Source organism: Cricetulus griseus, chromosome 4, assembly GCF_003668045.3.
Source record: "Cricetulus griseus strain 17A/GY chromosome 4, alternate assembly CriGri-PICRH-1.0, whole genome shotgun sequence".
NCBI lineage: Eukaryota > Metazoa > Chordata > Mammalia > Rodentia > Cricetidae > Cricetulus > Cricetulus griseus.
Window position 1 is genome coordinate 87,233,305 of NC_048597.1, and position 18,784 is coordinate 87,252,088.

Sequence of the window (18,784 nt, forward strand, 5' to 3'; positions counted from 1 at the left end):
CTCTGGAATCCTGAAGAAGTAGGCTCTAATGCCAGTTAAGGGATGAATGTTCTAGCAAGGAAAGGGCAAGCAGGCAAAGAGCAGGCTTCTTTTTCCATGTCCTTATATAGGCTTCCAGCAGAAGATGTGGCCCAGATTAAAGGTGTATCTGCTCACCTCAAGATCTCATTAAAGGCATGTGTCTTCCTGCCTCAAAGTCTGGGTCAAAGGTGTGTGTCTTCTGATCTTAAAGGTCTGGACTAGAAGTGAATTCACCTACTTCAAACCAAGCAAAATATCATAGGCATGTCCTCCATTTCTGGATTGTAGTTCATTCTAGATGTAACCAAGTTGACATCGAAGAATAGCCATCTCAGAAACCTTTCACAGACCAGTTATGCAGACACAAGTATCAGATGCCAGACACTCACAGACATAAAAGATGGATGACTCAGGACCAGTGGCTCTGATTTTGTTCTTATACCCATGAAGGTTCAAGATGTGGGTATGGGAGTATGCAAAGCAGAGATACACTTCATTAAGACTTGTTACAGAAAAGCAAGAACTTGATAATTTTTACAGAAAAATGAGAAAAAGAAAAAAGGCAAGAAAAGTAATAGAGAAATTCTTAAAAGAGGGAGGGGTTTCCAAGAAAGGAATAAGTGTCTCAAATCCATTGTCTAGAGATGTGATAGGGAGTGGTTCTCAACCTTCTTAATGCTGTGACTCTTTAATACAGTTCCTCATGTTGTGGTGATCCCCAACCATAAGTGTAATTTTTCTACTGTTATCAATCATAATTCAAATATCTGACATGCAGGATATTTGATATTCTACCCCAAAGGGGTTGTGACTCACAAGTTGAGAACCACTGTTCTAGGGCATGACAGGAACTGGTCTAAAGCTAGGGTAACCTTGACAAATATTAATTCTTTAGGTGACCCGGTGTTGAGTCAATGGAGGGCTCACATGCTTTGCAAACATTCTCCTAGTCCAGCCAGGGAGATGCCTGTGTAATGCTCCTGTAGTTAGGGGTATTTGAAGCCCTCTTTCCCCATCTCCAACTTGTGTTTTATTGGCTGCTGATCTTTGCTATTTGTTAGTCACTTGGTGGAGTTGCTTCAACCTTGTAGGCATCTCAAGTGCTGTAGTTGTATTAAACTTTCTTTGTTCTTACATTTGCATGACTAGCTTGTCGGTTTACCATGCAGACAGTGAACTCTATCCCAGACACCAAGACATGGACCTTTGCTTCTGATTTCCTTTACATTCTCACTTCAGACCTTGGTTCTTCATTCCAGCTCAACAACAGAGAATGTGGATAGTTTCCTTTTGTAATTTTAGAGTAGCTAAAGAGGTATCCCTAAGTATAGGATAGGGTGATGGGCCCAGTTCTGTGGACACTGAACAAAAGCTATCTAGAAGGCGCATTTGCTCCTCACCATTGTGAATGCAAATATCCCGAGGCAGAAGTTCCAGATTTGTTTCAAAAACTTTCTTGAAATCAGAGTTGAGGGTGTTACTTATTTATTTTTCATTAGTAATATCTTGTCTACCTCTCTTAACATGAGGATTCACAGGAAAGCACAATCAATTCTTATTTAGCACATTGATAGAAATCGATTCCAGTCCTGAAAGAATTTCTAATCATAAGACAGGATTCTGAGTAAGGGCACAAAATAAAAGCACACATTAAATAAGGAATCAAGGGGCAGGAGAGATGGCTCAGTGGTTAAGAGCCCTTGCTGCTATTGCAGACAGTCTACGTTCAGTTCCCAGCACCCATGTCAGGCAACTCAGAACCAGCTATAATTCCAACTCATGGAAGCCCTCTTCTAGTCACCATGGACACACACACACACACACACACACACACACGTATCTCAATTTATAAAAGTAAATATTCAATCAACATGACTAGAAAAGCACATTTTGAAGTGTATCTAAGTGGCACTATGATTGTGTGGGCTTGATATGCAGAATATTTTCCCAAGTGTTTCACACTTTGCCTTTAACTAGATTTTCAAATGCTCTCTGTACAAAATGACGGGTTAACCCCATGACTTCTCTTCTACAGGTCTTCTGTAGTCTTTTCATGCTACTTTGATTTCTTTTTTTTTTTTAACCCATTAAGAATTTTGTGTAATGGAGATAAAAAAAAATAAAAGGAGGTTATAGTCTTTCTTCCCTCCTCTGTTTATTCAATGAACTCTGCTGGGCACCTATCTGTGAGAGGAAGCCAGAGATGCCTTAACTTAAGTGGCAAGAACACAGCTGTAGAGCTGGAGAGATGGCTCAGTCGTGAAGAGCACCCGCTGCTCTTCTGGAGGACCTGGGTTCGGTCCCCAGAATTCACGTGGCAGCTCACATCCATCTGTAACCCTAGTGGCAGGGGATCTGATGTCCCTTATGGCCTCTAAAGGCACCAAGCCACATATAGTTCACAGATGCATGTGGGCAAATGCTCATTAACATTAAAAAACAAGAGAAAAACAACTACAAATGAAGATAACAAATTTCTGTGGCACAAATTTGAATGGATTTATGAATGAATGAAACGGAGGAACCTTCCTTCTCCTAAGCTCTCAGATGGCATGTCCGGATCATCATTGACGTGTCTTTAATTTCATGGGATGTTCTCTAAAATGTCACAGAGGGTGAGAACAAAGAGACAAAGATTGCACCGCCAATCCAGTGACTGGAGCTGGACGGGGGCGGGGGCGGGGGGGTGGTGAAGGGTGAAAGGTAGGGAGGGAAGGTGGAGGAAGTGCTGCGCCCTCCCCAGGTGACATTTCAGGCCCCAGTCAGATACCGTAGTCTCCGGACCGGAAGTCGTCCGGTGCCGGAAGTGGCGCGCGGTTTGGCGCCCGCGGGAAAACTTGTTTTCTGTCTAAGTGCACAGCGGGCGCTCGGGTGGGACTGTAGCAGCCATGAGCCTCTGGGTGGACAAATACCGGCCGTGCTCCCTCGCCCGGCTGGACTATCACAAGGAACAGGCGGCGCAGCTGCGCAACCTGGTGAGCAGACCGGGGAGGGGGGAGGCCGGCAGGGAAGGACGTGAGGTGGCGGGTGCTCCAGTGCCAGCAAGGGAGCCAAAGTGACAAGTTCCCCGGAGTGCGGTTCTGCTGCGGGGTTCCCGTGAGCTTGGGGTGGGGACCTGACGGAGGCCGCAAACCGCTGCTGTAGCCGGGGTTGGGGCAGAGAGGCTGGCCTGCTGCACCTAGCTGGATGGGAAGCTGATGGAGGTGACGGTTCTGGACCCTCTTCTTAGTTACTAACCGCTTCAGAATCATCGGAAAATGAGAAATTATCTTAGCAAGTGCCTCTGTCCTCCGTATGAGAGTTGTTTTTGGAAGAATCTTGAAGGAAGTGGGAGATACGTTTTAGTTGTCTTTTTGTTGTTGTTGATAATGCGTACAGCAATTTAAAAATCGAGCATTACACTTCATGTTGTATGCACACACCCCTTTCTTTACAGTAGCGTTAACGTTAAGTTTCACAGCGGTAGGATGGATACATTTTATTGGATTTCTATGGCTACTTGTACTGACTTGGGACTATACTTTTAGAGCAGGGGTTTAATACATGATTCCTACGCGTTAATAAGTTTGCTTTTCAACAGTCTGCATCTTCTCTTCAGATAAAGCCCCCACGCCCATATAATGCTCGTTAGTTTGACAGCACTCTCTTATTGCTTTTCTGTAGCATCCCTTATGTGAGTTTCCCTGGACCTCCCAAATGAACTTGCAAGGAAATCAGCGTACCCACTTCTCAACAAGAGAACCGTTTTGGGGAACCCAGGCAAAACAAGCATCCGTCTCAGTTACAGAGATCTGTTCTTCATTCCCATCAGCCCTTATTTTCAAAAGTGCCCTTCAGAGAGCTTGCTTAGGGAGCTCCTGCTTTTTTAAGCATTTAGTGTTGTGTCTTGCATGTTCTGTGCTCTGCATGCAAGTTCAGTGATTGCCCAGAGAAAGTAAACATTCCAGAGTTTGGTAAATTTTCTGTTGGAGTTGGGTAGCAAACAAAATAACTTAGTACTTTGAAAGTAGTTTGTTTAATCTGGAGCACCTGGGTTTGACAGGAGCAAAATGCCTTGTTCTTTGTTTCCTAGGTGCAGTGTGGTGACTTTCCTCACCTCCTAGTATATGGACCATCAGGTGCTGGAAAAAAGACAAGAATTATGTGTATCCTACGAGAACTTTATGGTGTCGGGGTGGAAAAGTTGAGGATTGAACATCAGACTATTACAGTAAGCATCTCATGTCAAGGTTCTGCAGATGTTTCTGGCACTCAGTCTTGGTCACGTAGACCCCTCCCCACCAAGGGCTGCCTGGTGTGTGACTTAAGAAATTGTGTGTGTGTGTGAGTGTGTGTGTGTGTGTGTGTGTGTGTGTGTGTGTGTGTGTGTGTGTAGAATGTACACATCAGCTGACATAGCATGCACAGTGTCATCAAAGTGAAAATCCATGCTATGAGTTGATACATGGCCATCACCTGACACCAGTTGTCTGAGAGGGATTGCAAAGACACATTATTAAGAGGGAAAAGCAAAACAGGTATGTATGAGATTTCCTCTTTTTATATTATTTTCCACGAACATGGATCCTATGAATGCATTTTTCTTTTATTTCTGTGTTAACATGGTAGTTGACAGTAGTGATTGGTGGTGCATGAAAAAAAGAAGACAGCCAGTAAGTGAATGTTGAGCAGATTCTTGTTTTGTTCACAGACTCCATCTAAAAAAAAAATTGAAATCAGCACCATTGCCAGTAACTACCACCTTGAAGTTAATCCCAGGTAAACTGCTACTAAATGTTTTTAGAAAAAAGTTAGAAATTAGAATTTTTTAGCAAAAAAAAATAGTTTTCAGTCATTTCAGCTTTGAGTTATTTTTTTGAAATACTGTCGTAGACACATTTGGAAGCTCGGTAGCAGATTAAAGCTGCACACTTGTCACACAGCCTGGTGATGTTCTCCCGTGCTCTCACTGAAGCCCGCTCCCTCTGCACAGTTTACTGTTTTCCAGTTCCTTGCATGAGTTCTATTGACCTATCCTGACTCATTCAGTGCTGCTGAGCATGAACAGAGCTGTCTTAAAAAAAGTTGATCCTGTTTGGAATGAGTATTTCAGACACTGGATGTGGGCCACCATTCTTCTTTGGTGTATTTCCTGTTTCATTGTCTGGATTCGAGGATTATGACAGTCACTGGCTATTGCCTGGATGCCTACTAAGATAGAAGATCCAAGTCCTTCTACAGGGGTTGGGGAACACTGGGGACCCATGATGCAGTATCGGAGTTGGGAACAGTGTTAAGATTCTGTGAGACATTCTTGGAGGTCCTTGGGGCAGTGGCCACCATGGACCATGTCACCAAGTGTCTCTGAAAAGGAAGAGGTAGAATGGAGGGAGTGGAAGGAGGAGCCTTAAGCTCACTTGTGTGGATTTGGTGGCAGGCACTATGTGTGCTCTACAGGAACTGCCTTCTTCAGTCCTCAGAGTAAGTGAGATGGTTGGTTCATCAAGGGAAAGATCAGGAATGGGCCAAGTTCCAAAACTAAGTGTGTTTGCTCCATAGGCTACTTGGGAATAGACTAGCTTCTTGGCTAGGAAAATGATCGGCAGAGTCCAGGTGTTCTGGTCCAGCTGTAGCAAGTAGAGGAAAACTTAATGACTGTGCGGGTAATTGACAAATGAGATGTAATTAGGTCTTTCTGTAGTTAGTAGCAAGTTAGTTGTTAAACTGTTTTCTCCTTGAGTAATAATGTTACTGTGAGAACACACTGAATGTTTTCAGTGGTAATACAGTTGAAATTTGTTAAAGGTTTATGATAGTAATTAGATATTACTAGTTTCAACAAACATTTTAACCACAAAATTTTCAATTGTAGCCAAATTTAAAACCAACACGGGCCACATATCAAAAAACAAAAACAAAACCCTGTCTTAAAAACCAAACAAAGGAAGGCAAACTTCCTGACATTTACATGTACTAACAGATTGAGAGTAAGGGTGTAATGCTTGGTAGTGTTTACATTCCAAGCAACCATCATTCCCCTGTTGTATAGTGATGCCGGAAACAGTGACCGGGTCATAATTCAGGAGATGCTGAAGACAGTGGCACAGTCACAGCAGCTGGAAACCAGTTCACAAAGAGACTTCAAAGGTGAGTGGTGAGGAGGACAGCCAGGAGGTGGGCACAGTGGCATTGGGAGGCAGTGGCTAGTGTGGTCTCCACAGTGAGCTCCAGGACAGCCAGGGCTACATAAAGAGACTGGTCTCAAAAGAAAGGAAGGAAGGAAGGAAAAAAGGAAGGAAAGAAAGAGAAGACAAATGAATGTGATCCCTAGTCTCTGCTCATGGTGTTCACAAGTCCTCTGTCTGGGGTACCTGTGTGACATTTCAGACAAAAGTACTGGGAGCACATGCTATTTAAAATAAGAAATAACTGATTTCAAAGAGACTGGTTTATGACCAAAACTTCCCATTGTCAACTGTGAACAAAGAAAATGAAAACGAGCTGTAATCCCGTCTCCTGGACAACCATTATTGACTGTAACTTTCGTCTGCCAGTGCTTTTTATATGCACTTTGATGTCTTTCATGTATTCTCTCAAATTCTTCATGTAAGGGACAATGTAAATTTGTATTTCTCCAAAACAGTTATCTAATCTGCATGTTGTTACTTTTTATCTTTGTCATTTTGGAGAAAAACATTTTATTTGTTTTTTTTTTCCTTTTGTATATATATTTATTGTTTGAGTTATTTGTAGTTATTTTTAGTTTGTTTCTTTTGGATGTATGTCTGTGGTGTGTGTGGGGCATGATGTAATGTACAGTGTACATGTGTGCAAGTTCACACGGAGGCCACAAGTTGATGACCCCTGTCTTTCTAGCTCACTCTTCATCTTATCTTTAAGGTGGGGTCTCTCCCTGAACTTGGAACTCACTGATGTTGGCTCAGCTGACAGGCCAGTTAGCTCCAGGGCCGCACCTGCCTCTGCTTCTCCAGCTCTGAGTTTTATGGCCAGCTTTTTACATGGTTACTGGAGCTGAGCTCAGGTCCTCATGCTTCGAAAGTTAGATTAACATGTTTTTCCATTAAATTTATGCTTCTGTGAAAAGTAACATTTTCTTCTTAGAACTTTGAATTCAATGTGATTATTTTCTGTTGATCATCTTTCACAAACTATGGAAAAAATAGTAGTTTTTTTTATAGTCTTTGTAAGTAGGACACCAGAGAGGGTTTTTTTCTGGGTTTTGGGCTTAGGTGCTTCCGTGTTTTATTTTCAGAAATGAGTGAAGTGTGTGACCTATCTTTCTTGCCACTCCACATCCTTGTCCTTGTCTCTCTCTCCTACTCTGCTTACCTGCTTCCACTGCTGGGCCACGTGTGCAGCATCATCTTAGCAGGATGCTGCCGTGGTTACTTTTAGAAACAACTCCTTGCTCAGATCTCACTGGTTCAGGGTCCTATGTTCTCAGCCACAGGTTGGGCCCTGTGGGCCTGCTTCTCCTTATAGCTTCTGCTTTCATATTGGCTGGGATTCCCAGTGTGTCTCTGCTTTCACACTCTTAACAGCTCGACAGGTGTCTTGGATTCCTCTTTTCACTCCCACTCAAGCTTGATGGTGTGTCTTTGCCATTGTTCTCTTTTCTGCAAATGTGAATGTAGTTTAATTACATGTTGAGGTTATTTTGTCTATGTACACATTTAAATGGGACCCTGCTGCTACTGCTCCTTTGAAAACTGCTGGTTAATATAATAAAAAAAAATACAAAACTTGCATTTATCCCCTGCCTGTTCACAGTTCATGAACCACTTAGGACTGACCGGTCCTCGATTGCAGCCAGATGCACTCTTCCTATACATCCTTCCAGATTTTGTTTCAACTGTACCCATTGGCTATGACTCTTACATCAGAGATCTCCAGAATATTAACAAATTCCTTAGAATTTACAGCGTAGCTCAGCATATCTGTGTCTTGCAACTTTGTTATGATGAAGGCAGGAATGAAGTGAGAAGTCCTAATTTAGTTCACTTTGACCAGGGTTTCGAAGGCTTGTTTGATTATAACATTTTAAAAATTAAAAATATTCTTACCTTCTCTAAATCTAATTTGTCCTCTTCAAAGTTAAAAGTAGAATATATATAGGATTTTATGCCTATTAATGAGGACAGGGTAAAGGCAGAAGGTAACTTAAGGCTTACGTGGCCCCCAGTTGAAGCTGGCTTTGTTTCTTTTTGACCCAGTGGTATTATTGACAGAGGTGGACAAACTCACAAAGGATGCTCAGCATGCCTTGCGCAGAACCATGGAGAAGTACATGTCCACCTGCAGGCTGATCTTGTGCTGTAATTCCACTTCTAAGGTGATACCCCCGATCCGCAGCCGGTGCCTGGCAGTTCGAGTGCCTGCTCCCAGCATTGAAGATGTAAGTCAGGTTAAATTTTGTTTTCTAAAACATGGTGAAGCATATCAATCATTTAAGGGCACCTGCAGACAGAGCCATAGGCCAGCCATTGGTAGGTTAGAGCGATGTGTTTCCTGTAAATATATTCATCTTTTACTTTTAACAAATGAGTGTTATGAATTCATTACATGAAGTATTTAATGTCTTCTCCCTTAGGCTGATTTCCTTTGTTATAGGGGGAAATGGGAGTATAGAGGAAGTAGATAATGTGAGAATCCCTGGTTCCTTTGTGGGAGTCAGTGCACTATTTTCCCTTTCATCTTAACAGCTGTCAGTAAAGTGTACTGGTTTCTCACAGTAGACAGCTTTCTCACTCACAATAGATCGTGGAAGATTGTATATAGTAGCGTCACATGGCATCCTGTGGGACGCAGAGCAACGTGGTGGAAGAGCTCTACAGCGATGTTAACAGAAGTTAGAAATTGCCTCATGTGCTTTTCCTCTTTGTTCGTTTGTCCTACAGATTTGCAATGTATTATCCACTGTCTGCAAGAAGGAGGGTCTGGCTCTTCCTTCGAAGCTGGCTCACAGGCTGGCAGAGAAGTCCTGCAGAAACCTCAGGAAAGCCTTACTCATGTGTGAAGCTTGCAGAGTGCAGCAGTGAGTGGGGCCAGTACACGGGGAGCATTCTGGGACATAGAGTAGAGTGTGTTGTTAACGTACTCTCTTTTTGTCTCATAGATACCCTTTTACTGAAGACCAAGAAATCCCCGAAACAGACTGGGAGGTGTATCTGAGGGAGACTGCAAATGCTATTGTCAGTCAGCAGACGCCACAGAGGTAAGAGTGTGAAGGGAGGCACAGATGCCATGGCATTTATAGTATAATTCAGTCTTGAGCCTCATCTGAAAGGGAAAAAATTGCATGTAAGGTCTGGAATGTGGTGATCAAAAGTAGTCAGTGTGTATAGTTTTCTTCTAATCTGTTAACATGTAAAATTGAACTTTATTCATCACCCCACCCCCAATATCAGGTGCAGCCATGAGAGCCTGAGTGTCCCTAGTTTAAATGAAAATAATAGTGAGATGTCTGTGTTCCTCATCTCCATAGGTATCTGATGAGTTAGGGGTTTGTAAGAGTCTTCTATCAGTGCAGGTGGTTAGTGTGACCTTGTGGCTTCTGCTGTATTATACTCTTATTTGTGACAAAGAAAGGAGTTTGAATGTTTGCTTATAAAAAATTCTAAGTCACTGTCTTGATTTACCTGGAGTGGAACATCTGCAGTAGCTTATTCAGAGCCCTGGGTAGTTTTTTTTTTTCTTGGTAATGTATTATAGAAAGACAAAGACAGTTGTTTTCCGAGTTTAGGGAATATCGATTGCTATTTATCCTTGTTCTGATATGCAGTGTGTGCATTTCCTTCATACCCTCCTGAAAAAGTCATGAGGGAAGCCTGAGTTTAGGGCTCAGGCTTGAACTTGTATTAGCTTATCCTGGTTGTACTGAACAGGGAGCTCTGCCTGTTGCTTCTGTGAAGGTCAGCTTTGTGTCCTTGCTGTATTGTGTATAGACTATGTGTCATACTTTATGCTGGCATTACCTCATCACTTGTGTGATTGACTGGTGACAGCCCAATCTTTTCACAGCCATTCTGTAGATACTTTAAGCATAAAATTCTGTCTAGAGACGATGCATAAACATAGCATTCAGTATACACAGTAAAGTGAGTGTATTTAGTTCCTGGTGTGAATGGGCTCAAGCCTTACATTTCTAGGTCTTAATTTCTTCTTTTTTCCCCTTAATTTCTATTGCTGTGTGTGTGCATGTGTGTTTGCATGTGTGTGTGTACTTGAGTGTGTGTGCAGGTGCGTGCACAAGTATGTAACCACAAGTATGTCAGTATGTAGAGATCAGAGGATGGCTTTTGGGAGTCAGTTTGTCCCTTCACTCTGGGTTCTTGGGGATGAAACTCAGGTTATTAGGTAGTACAACAAGCAGATTACCACCAAACCATCTCTCAGGTCCCTGAAGTCTTGATTTCTCCCTGGTACTATTGTGAGTGATACAATGAGGAACCCTTATTATATATACCTACTCTTAAAAAGTAAGGAAAAAAAAAACTTTTCAAAAAATGGACTGGTGCATGGTCATAGTGAATTAGCTGAGGCAGGAAGATTGCTACCAATTTATAGCTGTTGTGACCTACATAGTGAGGCTCAGGCCCCTTGGGCTACAGAATGAGACTCTGAAAAAATAATAAAGTGGGGTGTACTGGGGCTCTCTCACATTGGTATAGCACAAGTCAATCAGGCAGCTCCTGTCTGCATCTAGGTGATAAATCAAGTAAGACAGTGGACCTGTGCTGGCCTGTTCATTAAAATTGTTCTTCCTATTTATCACAAAATAGCAATTCTTTTGTTTTCTATAGGCTTCTTGAAGTTCGAGGGAGGCTCTATGAGCTCCTAACTCACTGTATTCCTCCTGAGATAATAATGAAGGTAAGTAGCCCTGTTTCACATCTTGAACATTCAGAACTAAGCTGGACACAAGTCATGTGATCACAGCACAGACAGCATTAAGAGACCACAGAAGGTGGGAGGGAGGACTTCAGTTGTGATGTTATGTTCTTGGGAGTGACACGGGAGACAAGTGGAGAATATTTCATAACATCGTGAGTCTTTAAAGGAAGGACAGTGAAATAATAATAATGGAGCCGAGTTATGCACAGTCATGGATGGCTGCTTGGGGAAAGGTCTTTGCAGCTGATACTCAGCACTAAGAGGATGGAACTATATAAATGGTTGGGGAACAGATGTTCTAGGAAAGACATGGTGACGTAGAGAAATGAGGTTGAAGATGTAGGTACAGTCTAGGCTTTATAGGATTGGTCTGCTGGCTGCTTAGCTAAATTTGCTGACTTTAGATATTAGGGAATTCACAGAGTTCTATTCTATTACAGTTGCGCAGTAATGTGAACAAACACAAATGATACCAAATACACAAAGAACAATGTGGTCTTTATATGCAGGAGTGCAGGAGTTAATGTTTTGAATAGACTTCTTTTCACCCAGTAGCAAGTGCCGTGTGTGTGTGTGTGTGTGTGTGTGTGTGTGTGTGTGTGTGTGTGTGTTAGTGTGTAGTCTGTTCACTGTACTGAGTTTTCATTCAACAGTATAGGATGGATGACCATGTCAGTTTTTTGAAGATGACCTTTATTGGTGCAGCCTTGGATTGCCTGTATTATTGATGTAATGAATGTGGCAGTAACTATCTTGGTGCCTAGATCTTGCACTCTTGTGCAACTATATACAGCTGCTCTCAACTTACGAGTTTTTGTTTTTCCTTTCTTTCTTTCTTTTTTTTTCTGGTAAACCTGTAATAAATTGAACATGTCATACAAATGGCCTAGCCAGATATAGTGGCCTCATGTGTAGCTCCAGCTACTTGAATGAGGTAGAAGGTTCTCTTGAGCATATCAGCCTGGGCAACAGTGAGACCTAGTCTCAAAGAGTAGCAGAGCATTTAGTGCAGCTTACTTACCCATCAAACAGCACAGGTTATAGTGATGATATGCCCGCTGTAGATTATTGACTGTTGCAGTCAGGGTCATGTGGCTGACTGGCATGATTCCCCGCTTGGTCCCACAGTCGCAGGAGAATATTACAGTGCATATCGCTAGCCTGGAAAAAGATCAAAATTCAAAATATAATTTATTTTTAACTATTTCTTTTATTTTTTGAGATTATAATACAATTACCACATTTCTCTTTTCCCTTTTTTCACTCCAAAACTCTCATTATACACTTCTTTTTGTTCTCTTTCAAATTCATTAATTGTTTTTACATACATATATGTATTTGTGTGTGTGTGTGCAGGTAAGCACACATGTGTGCATGTATATTCCTAAATATATAATGTACAGCCTGCTCAGTTTGTATCATGTCACTTGAATCAAGAGACAGTTTCTGCTGCATCTGCCTTTCTTCTATGTCATCAATAAAGCAAAAACACGATCCTTTAGCTCAGGCTGTTGGAAGGGGCTTTCTGTGTTTGGAATTTTTAAGACCATGGGTAAGCACCAGGTTTAATTGCATATATAATGTTTTAAATTTTTGGCTATGTTGAAGACATGGACTCCTATAAAAAAGTAACAGATATATACATATACATACATACACATATGTAAGTATGTATTTTCCCTGCATACACACGTAAGAACTATATTAAAGCTTTACCTTTTGTGAGTGAGAGGTGTAAGCATGTTTGGCTATTTTTCCCCAAGACTGCTTTGTAACTCACCCTTCCTTCCTACAGGGCCTGCTCTCCGAGCTCCTACATAACTGTGATGGGCAGCTGAAAGGGGAGGTGGCACAGATGGCAGCCTATTATGAACATCGACTGCAGCTGGGCAGCAAAGCCATTTATCACTTGGAGGCATTTGTGGCTAAGTTTATGGCACTTTATAAGAAATTCATGGAGGATGGACTGGAAGGCATGATTTTCTGACTCAGTTAGCGGCTCCTCCAAGTACCTCAGAAGTTGTGTTCATGCAGATTTACACTGGGGCTGTGGGTATAATAAACTAGCTTTATTTACTAAATTATTATTGTGGGGTTTTGGTGGTTTTAAATTAATCCTCTCTGAATCATTGTTATTTATTTTTATATGTGTGGGTGTTTTGCCTGTTTGAGTATGTATGCTTGTGTACCATGTGCATAGTTGAGGCCAAAAGAGGGTGTTGGAGTCGCTAGGACTGGAGTTACAGGTGTCTCTGACCTGCTGTGTGGGTGCTGGCCATTGAACATGGCCCTCTGGGAGAACAAGTGCTTTTCACCACGAAGCCATTTCTCCAGCCTCCAAGGCCTCTAGGATCTTGCCCTTTGTGTTGATCCTATGTTTTTTTTTTTGGGGGGGCAGGGAATATAGAGGGTGGTCACTGAAATTTCTACATTCCTGTGACACTTTACAAATAATTACCCAGAGATTATTGTGCAGAGTTCATATAACTCACAGGACCTCTATAGAGAATGTACCCATGGCTTCACAAAGCTCAGGAGGTTATCAGCTGCCAGTCTTTCCTCCTGGAAGCCTTCCTTCTGTTAATCTATGGAATGTCTAGCTTCAAAATAGACTGCAGAAATCACTCATTTCTCCTGGACTGTCTTCTGTTCCTTAAGACTTTCAGAGTTTTAATCATGAGAATAATGTAATACTTTGGAACAAAGATCCATCCTAGGAGTCCTGCACTGGAGAACAGAGAAACTCCACAACCACCATGACTTGGTGCTGTGGTGGACCACTTGCCCTTGGTGCTGTGGTAGACCCGGAGGTAGGTGATCCAGACACGGCAGAACACCAGCATGCTGAATGTCAGGAATTTGATTTCACTGAATCTGTCTGGCAAATATCTAGCCAGGACCATCACAGTGGGAGCTCCCCAGGGCCAAGGCTGCCAGGCATCCTAGCACACAGTAATTGGGCCCTTGTTGAATATGATGGTTGTCAACTCATTTCTAACCTCAAAAAGAATAAGACACAACTTATTCTGGAGCCAAATATGAGAAACGACAGGCATGAAACATAGATTTAAGTTACCCTAAATCCCACATTCTACTGTGGAAGCAGTTCCCTTTAGTATTTATAGTATGAGAAAAGGTGTAAGTCAAGATGCTATTCAGCTAGACATTAGAAAGTGGGTTATGGCAAAGCACGAAAGCTCAGCTGTGGGCCTCAGATGCTATCTGATGAAATTCTTAGCTTTGAGACTGATAAAAGCTTGTGTTCTAATTAGCACTAAAGGTTTTCATCAGTCATAGGACATTAGGGCCAATGAAGACTTGGGCAAGGAATGGCTGCCTATTCAGGGCTAAAGATAGTGTGGTGGTTTGGATAGGAATGGCCCCTGTAGACACTTGGGTTTGAGTGCTTGCCCCATAGAGAGTGGCACTATTAGGAGGTGTGGCCTTGGAGTAGGCCTGAGCTCATTGGAAGAAGTGTGTCACTGTGGAGATGGGCTTTGAGGTCTCCTATGCTCAAGCTATGTCCTGTGTAGCACACAGCCTCCTGCTGCCCATGGAACAAGATGTAGAACTCTCAGCTCCTTCTCTAGTACAAGGTCTAGAGAGCATGCATGGTGTCATGCTTCCTGCCATTATGATAATGTACTAAACCTCTGACCTGTTGGCCAGCCCAAGTGAAAATAAGTTGCTGTAGTTATTGTGTCTCTTCACATCAATAAAACCCCTAACTGCCAGGCATATCTCTGTGAGTTTGAGGCCAGTCTGGTCTACAGAGTAGTAGTTCTAGGACAGCTAATGCTACACAGAGAAACGCTGTCTCAAAAAGCAAAAACACTAAAAACCAAACAAACCTAAAAACAAACAAAAACCTAAGAAGTTGGTACCAGGGACTGGGGTATTGCTGTGATAGGCCTGATCATGCTTTTGTTTGGAGGAATTTGAACTTTGGGAGTTTGGGTTAGGAAAGCAGTAGATTGACTTAAGTGCTGCTTAATGGGCCATACCAGTAGGAGCATGGAAGACAGTGGTGCTAAGAGTGGTTTGAACTGTAGGGGGCTGACTCAAGAGGTTTCTGAGAGGAGAAGAATTTTAGTATGTTGCCCAGAAATTGTTCTTATGATATTTTGGTGAAGACTGGCTGTTTTTGGCTTTGTCCAAAAAATTTGCCTGAATATAAAGTGAAGTGTTTTGGATTAATTCCCTTGGCAGAGGAAATCTCAAAACAGCCTAGTGTAGACTCCATTGTGTGGTTACTAGTGTTAATTCTATTGAAGATATATTGTGAAAAGGAGCAAACTGTGAAGGCGGGGTTGTAATGAGTTCACTAGACCCAAGATAAATGATAAATGGGTGTTTCGTTGGGGAACAACTTACACAGATAATAAAGAACCGCTGCAGCCTTTCTCTGCCCTTCTGATCTGATCCATGACCCAAGAGAGGGAGAGTGAGATAGAGACTGCCCCAAGCTTCCTTCATTCCAATTCCATCCACAGCTGAATCCACGCCCAAAGGTGTGTGGCTACTAACACAAATACACTGGCAAGGCTAGATGCTGCTACAAAACTGAGCAAGGAGATATATTTGAGGAGAAAAGGAACACCAGAAAGTGGAATGGAGTATTGTTTTGTGTTCAAGGAGATAAAGGGAGTGGTAACCTCAGGGCAAGATGCCACCCAACTAAGTTTCCAACTTTTGAAAAGGAATTAAAAGAAAAACTTTCAGCCAGGTGTGTGCATGCCTTTAATCCCAGTACTCTGGAGGCAGAGACATGTGCATCTCTGAATTTGAGGCCAGCCTGGTCTACAGAGCAAATTACAGAACAGCCAAGCTTAGGCAGTGAAGGAAACCATAGAAAACAAAGCTGGTGAAGATGTAATTAGATGAGGGGCCCATGTTCCAGCCCCAGCAGGCAGCAGTTTTGACCACGTGGTTCTGGAGTTAAGGGTAGAAGAAAGGGGCTATGGAATTTAGGGAAAGCCGCTGAGGCCAGGCATATATCAGGGTGTCCCTGAATGGAGGCCTAGTGAGGCCATTGCATGAAGCTCTAAAGGTGAAGACTAGATTTCCTTGGAGCCCCTAAGATGTTAGAGATGCCAGAGCTGTGGGATACCTGCTGAGGAGAGATGCTAACAGGAAGTAGAATGAGTCCAAGAGAATGAAGTGTGCTAGAGTCAACAAAGCTGAATGGAAAAGGAGATCTGAAGAGGGTTTTGACATCAGACATGGAGATGCAGAGTTAGGACTTTGCCCAGCTGGTTTTTGGTCTTGCCTTTGTCCAGAATTTCCTCACTATGTTCCTTTCCCTACGTGTTTGAATGGTAATGTATATCCTGTGCCTATTATATGATGGAAGTGTGTGATCTGCTTTTTGATTTTGATTTTACAGGGGATTGCAGTTAAGAGGTTGCATGAGTCTCAGAAGAGACTTTGAACTATAGACTTGTAAATAGGCCTGGGACTCTGGTAGACTATGGGGACTTTTGAAGTTGGAATGAATGCATTTTTGCACTATGATATGGCTACAAGCCTTAGGGAGCCAGGGAGTGGAATGTGGTGGTTTGAAAGAAAACAGCCCCCAAAGGAAGTGGCGCTTTTAGGAGTTGTAGCCTTGATGGAGTAGATGTGGCCTTGTGGGAGGAAGTGTGTCACTGTGTCATGGACTTTGAGGTTTCATGTATGCTCACACCATACCCAGAATTTCAGTTCACTTCCTGTTGCCTGCAAGATGGAGAATTCTCGGCTATCTCTCTAGCACCATGTCTGCCTTCACATCATCATGATGGTGATAGACTGATAATAGACTGAACCTCTGAAAATGTAAACTGCCACCTCGATTAAATGTTTTCCTTTAGAAGAGTGGCTGTGTGTCTCTTCACAGCGTTAGAAATCCTAAGACACCACTCACACCTAAAAGGCACCTGAATCCTTGTATAACCGAATCCAGTAAAAGAGGATAAACAAGTCTTAGAGGTAAGTTTTTGAGCCCTGGATATAGATAGAGGATCATAATCTCTTTCTCTGCTCTTCTTTGTTTGTGTTTTGTTTTGGATTGTTTTTGAAACAGGGTTTCTCCATGTATCTGGCTTTCTGGGAACTCACTATGTAGTTGGGCCAGGCTGGCCTTTAAACTCATGGACATCCACCTGACTCTCCATACTGAAGCCGGAAAAAAGAAGAGTACCACCATGCCCAGTCTTTCCCTGCTCTTCACTGCTGTCTACCAGGCCTATGGAGGATGGGTGGCCAACGTCTAGGATGTTAGAGGTGCCAGGGACCAGGCTCTGACCCTAACAACCCCCTGGAGTATCCCTATCCCTTCCTGTAAGCCAACCTATGAACAGCTCTGGTTGATGTCTGGGAGATAGGAACAGAATTTTGAGGAGCTGGGGAGTCAGGAGACAAGTTGTGGGTGTGGGTGGTGGAGTACTTGGTCGGGAAGTCACCAACAATACCTCAGAAATGCACATCAGGCTCCTCTGTGTTACCTGAGACCAGGATGGGAGCTAAAGTCTCACACAGATCAGGGAGAGCCTCCTTGTGTTTTCACGGAGAACCACTGTCCTCTATTTGCCAAATGAGGAAGGACAATATCCTTGGGGAAAGGCTCACGTGCATTGAAATGCACACACTCACACACACACACACACACACACACACGCACGCACGCACGCACGCACGCACGCACGCACGTACGTACGTACGTATGTATGTATGTATGTATTTCCTCTACATGGTGCAGGGAGAGAATTCGTGCAGTTTCTCAGGAGCACAGTTTATCAAATCTCAATAAAGCAATAAAAATTAAAATCGTGGGCTCCAGTCAAAGAAATTCAGGTTCTAGAAGTAAGGCTAGAGTATTCCAAATCTGGTGGCAAGAGTATTTCTTCTAGAATCTTCTACTCCCTAAGAACAGGTGGACTGTGTTTCCCGCTAAAGAAGTTATTGGGCTTTCAGCCCTGCCCTGCTGCATGACTGACATCTAAGGCCAGGCTCTGAGAGGCCTTCTGCTGGGTCACCATCACCATGTTGTGGGGAAGCCAGGCCCCAGCCAGCATAGCATGCCTTGGCAGACCTAGTCAGCAAGGCTTCAGACCCTTGAGACCCCAGCTGGTGGGAAGCCTGCCTGCATTCTGGGATACAGCCCCACCTATCCCTGGATCAACTTGTCACCAAAATTACACAGCTGTAGCCAAAATAAGTGTGGACATCAACCAAAGTTGCAATATTGGATGTTCTTTATACAGTAACTTAATTAATAGGATAGAAATGAATGTCACCATCAAGTTGTGTAAAATCACCCAAGCTGGAATCTATTACTGAGTAGCACTTGATGCTGATCATAGTTTCTACAATGAGCTAGTCTGAGACCACAAAAGAACAAAAATGGCTGGAGAGATGTATCCATCGTTAAGAGCGCTGGCTGCTCTTGTAGAGGATCAGGTTCAATTTTGAGCACCCACATGGCAGCTCACAACCATCCATAAGTCCAGATTCAAGGGATTCAGCACCCTTTTCTGGCTTCCATGGGCACTGTACACTGCATAGAAACCCATGTACTAATACATGTCAAATAATAAGATAGCTTTTTAAAGAGGTGAAAGGGTTTTAATTATGTATATGTTCATTGTGCATGCTAAAGTGTAACATGAGGATATTCTCATATGCATACATCTTTACACTGAGCATGGCCCCTCCAATATATCTTTTTCTTCCCATAAGTCCCTTCAAACAAGATTGGTCCTGTTAAAATACCTACCTAGATATTTCATTGTAGGGAGCCGTCCCTGCATTCTCCATTACAATGATGGCGCCTGCAGGCACTGAATGTAAATTATTGCGCAGGTGCTGGGTAATTTTCCATTTCCTTGAT

At 42.8% G+C, this 18,784-nt stretch overlaps 1 protein-coding gene across 1 annotated transcript; it reads left to right on the forward strand.

The window, feature by feature from the left end:
- Positions 1 to 2,813: 2,813 nt before the first annotated feature.
- On the forward strand, positions 2,814 to 12,998 carry Rfc3 (replication factor C subunit 3). Its single transcript, XM_027413763.1, has 9 exons — positions 2,814 to 2,996; positions 4,094 to 4,231; positions 4,712 to 4,779; positions 6,050 to 6,147; positions 8,235 to 8,416; positions 8,919 to 9,055; positions 9,137 to 9,235; positions 10,824 to 10,893; positions 12,710 to 12,998. Exons 1-9 carry the CDS (start codon positions 2,910 to 2,912, stop codon positions 12,899 to 12,901), a joined length of 1,071 nt encoding a protein of 356 aa, XP_027269564.1. The 5' UTR covers positions 2,814 to 2,909; the 3' UTR covers positions 12,902 to 12,998.
- Positions 12,999 to 18,784: the final 5,786 nt, after the last annotated feature.

What these genes read in the sequence shown, in the direction of transcription:
- Rfc3 (XM_027413763.1), top strand. Translation starts at nt 2,910, where the DNA reads ATGAGCCTCTGGGTGGACAAATACCGGCCGTGCTCCCTCGCCCGGCTG. An exon ending in AGTCAGCAGACGCCACAGAG is followed by an intron (nt 9,236 to 10,823) that starts GTAAGAGTGTGA and finishes TGTTTTCTATAG; the next exon opens with GCTTCTTGAAGTTCGAGGGA. An exon ending in CTCCTGAGATAATAATGAAG is followed by an intron (nt 10,894 to 12,709) that starts GTAAGTAGCCCT and finishes TCCTTCCTACAG; the next exon opens with GGCCTGCTCTCCGAGCTCCT.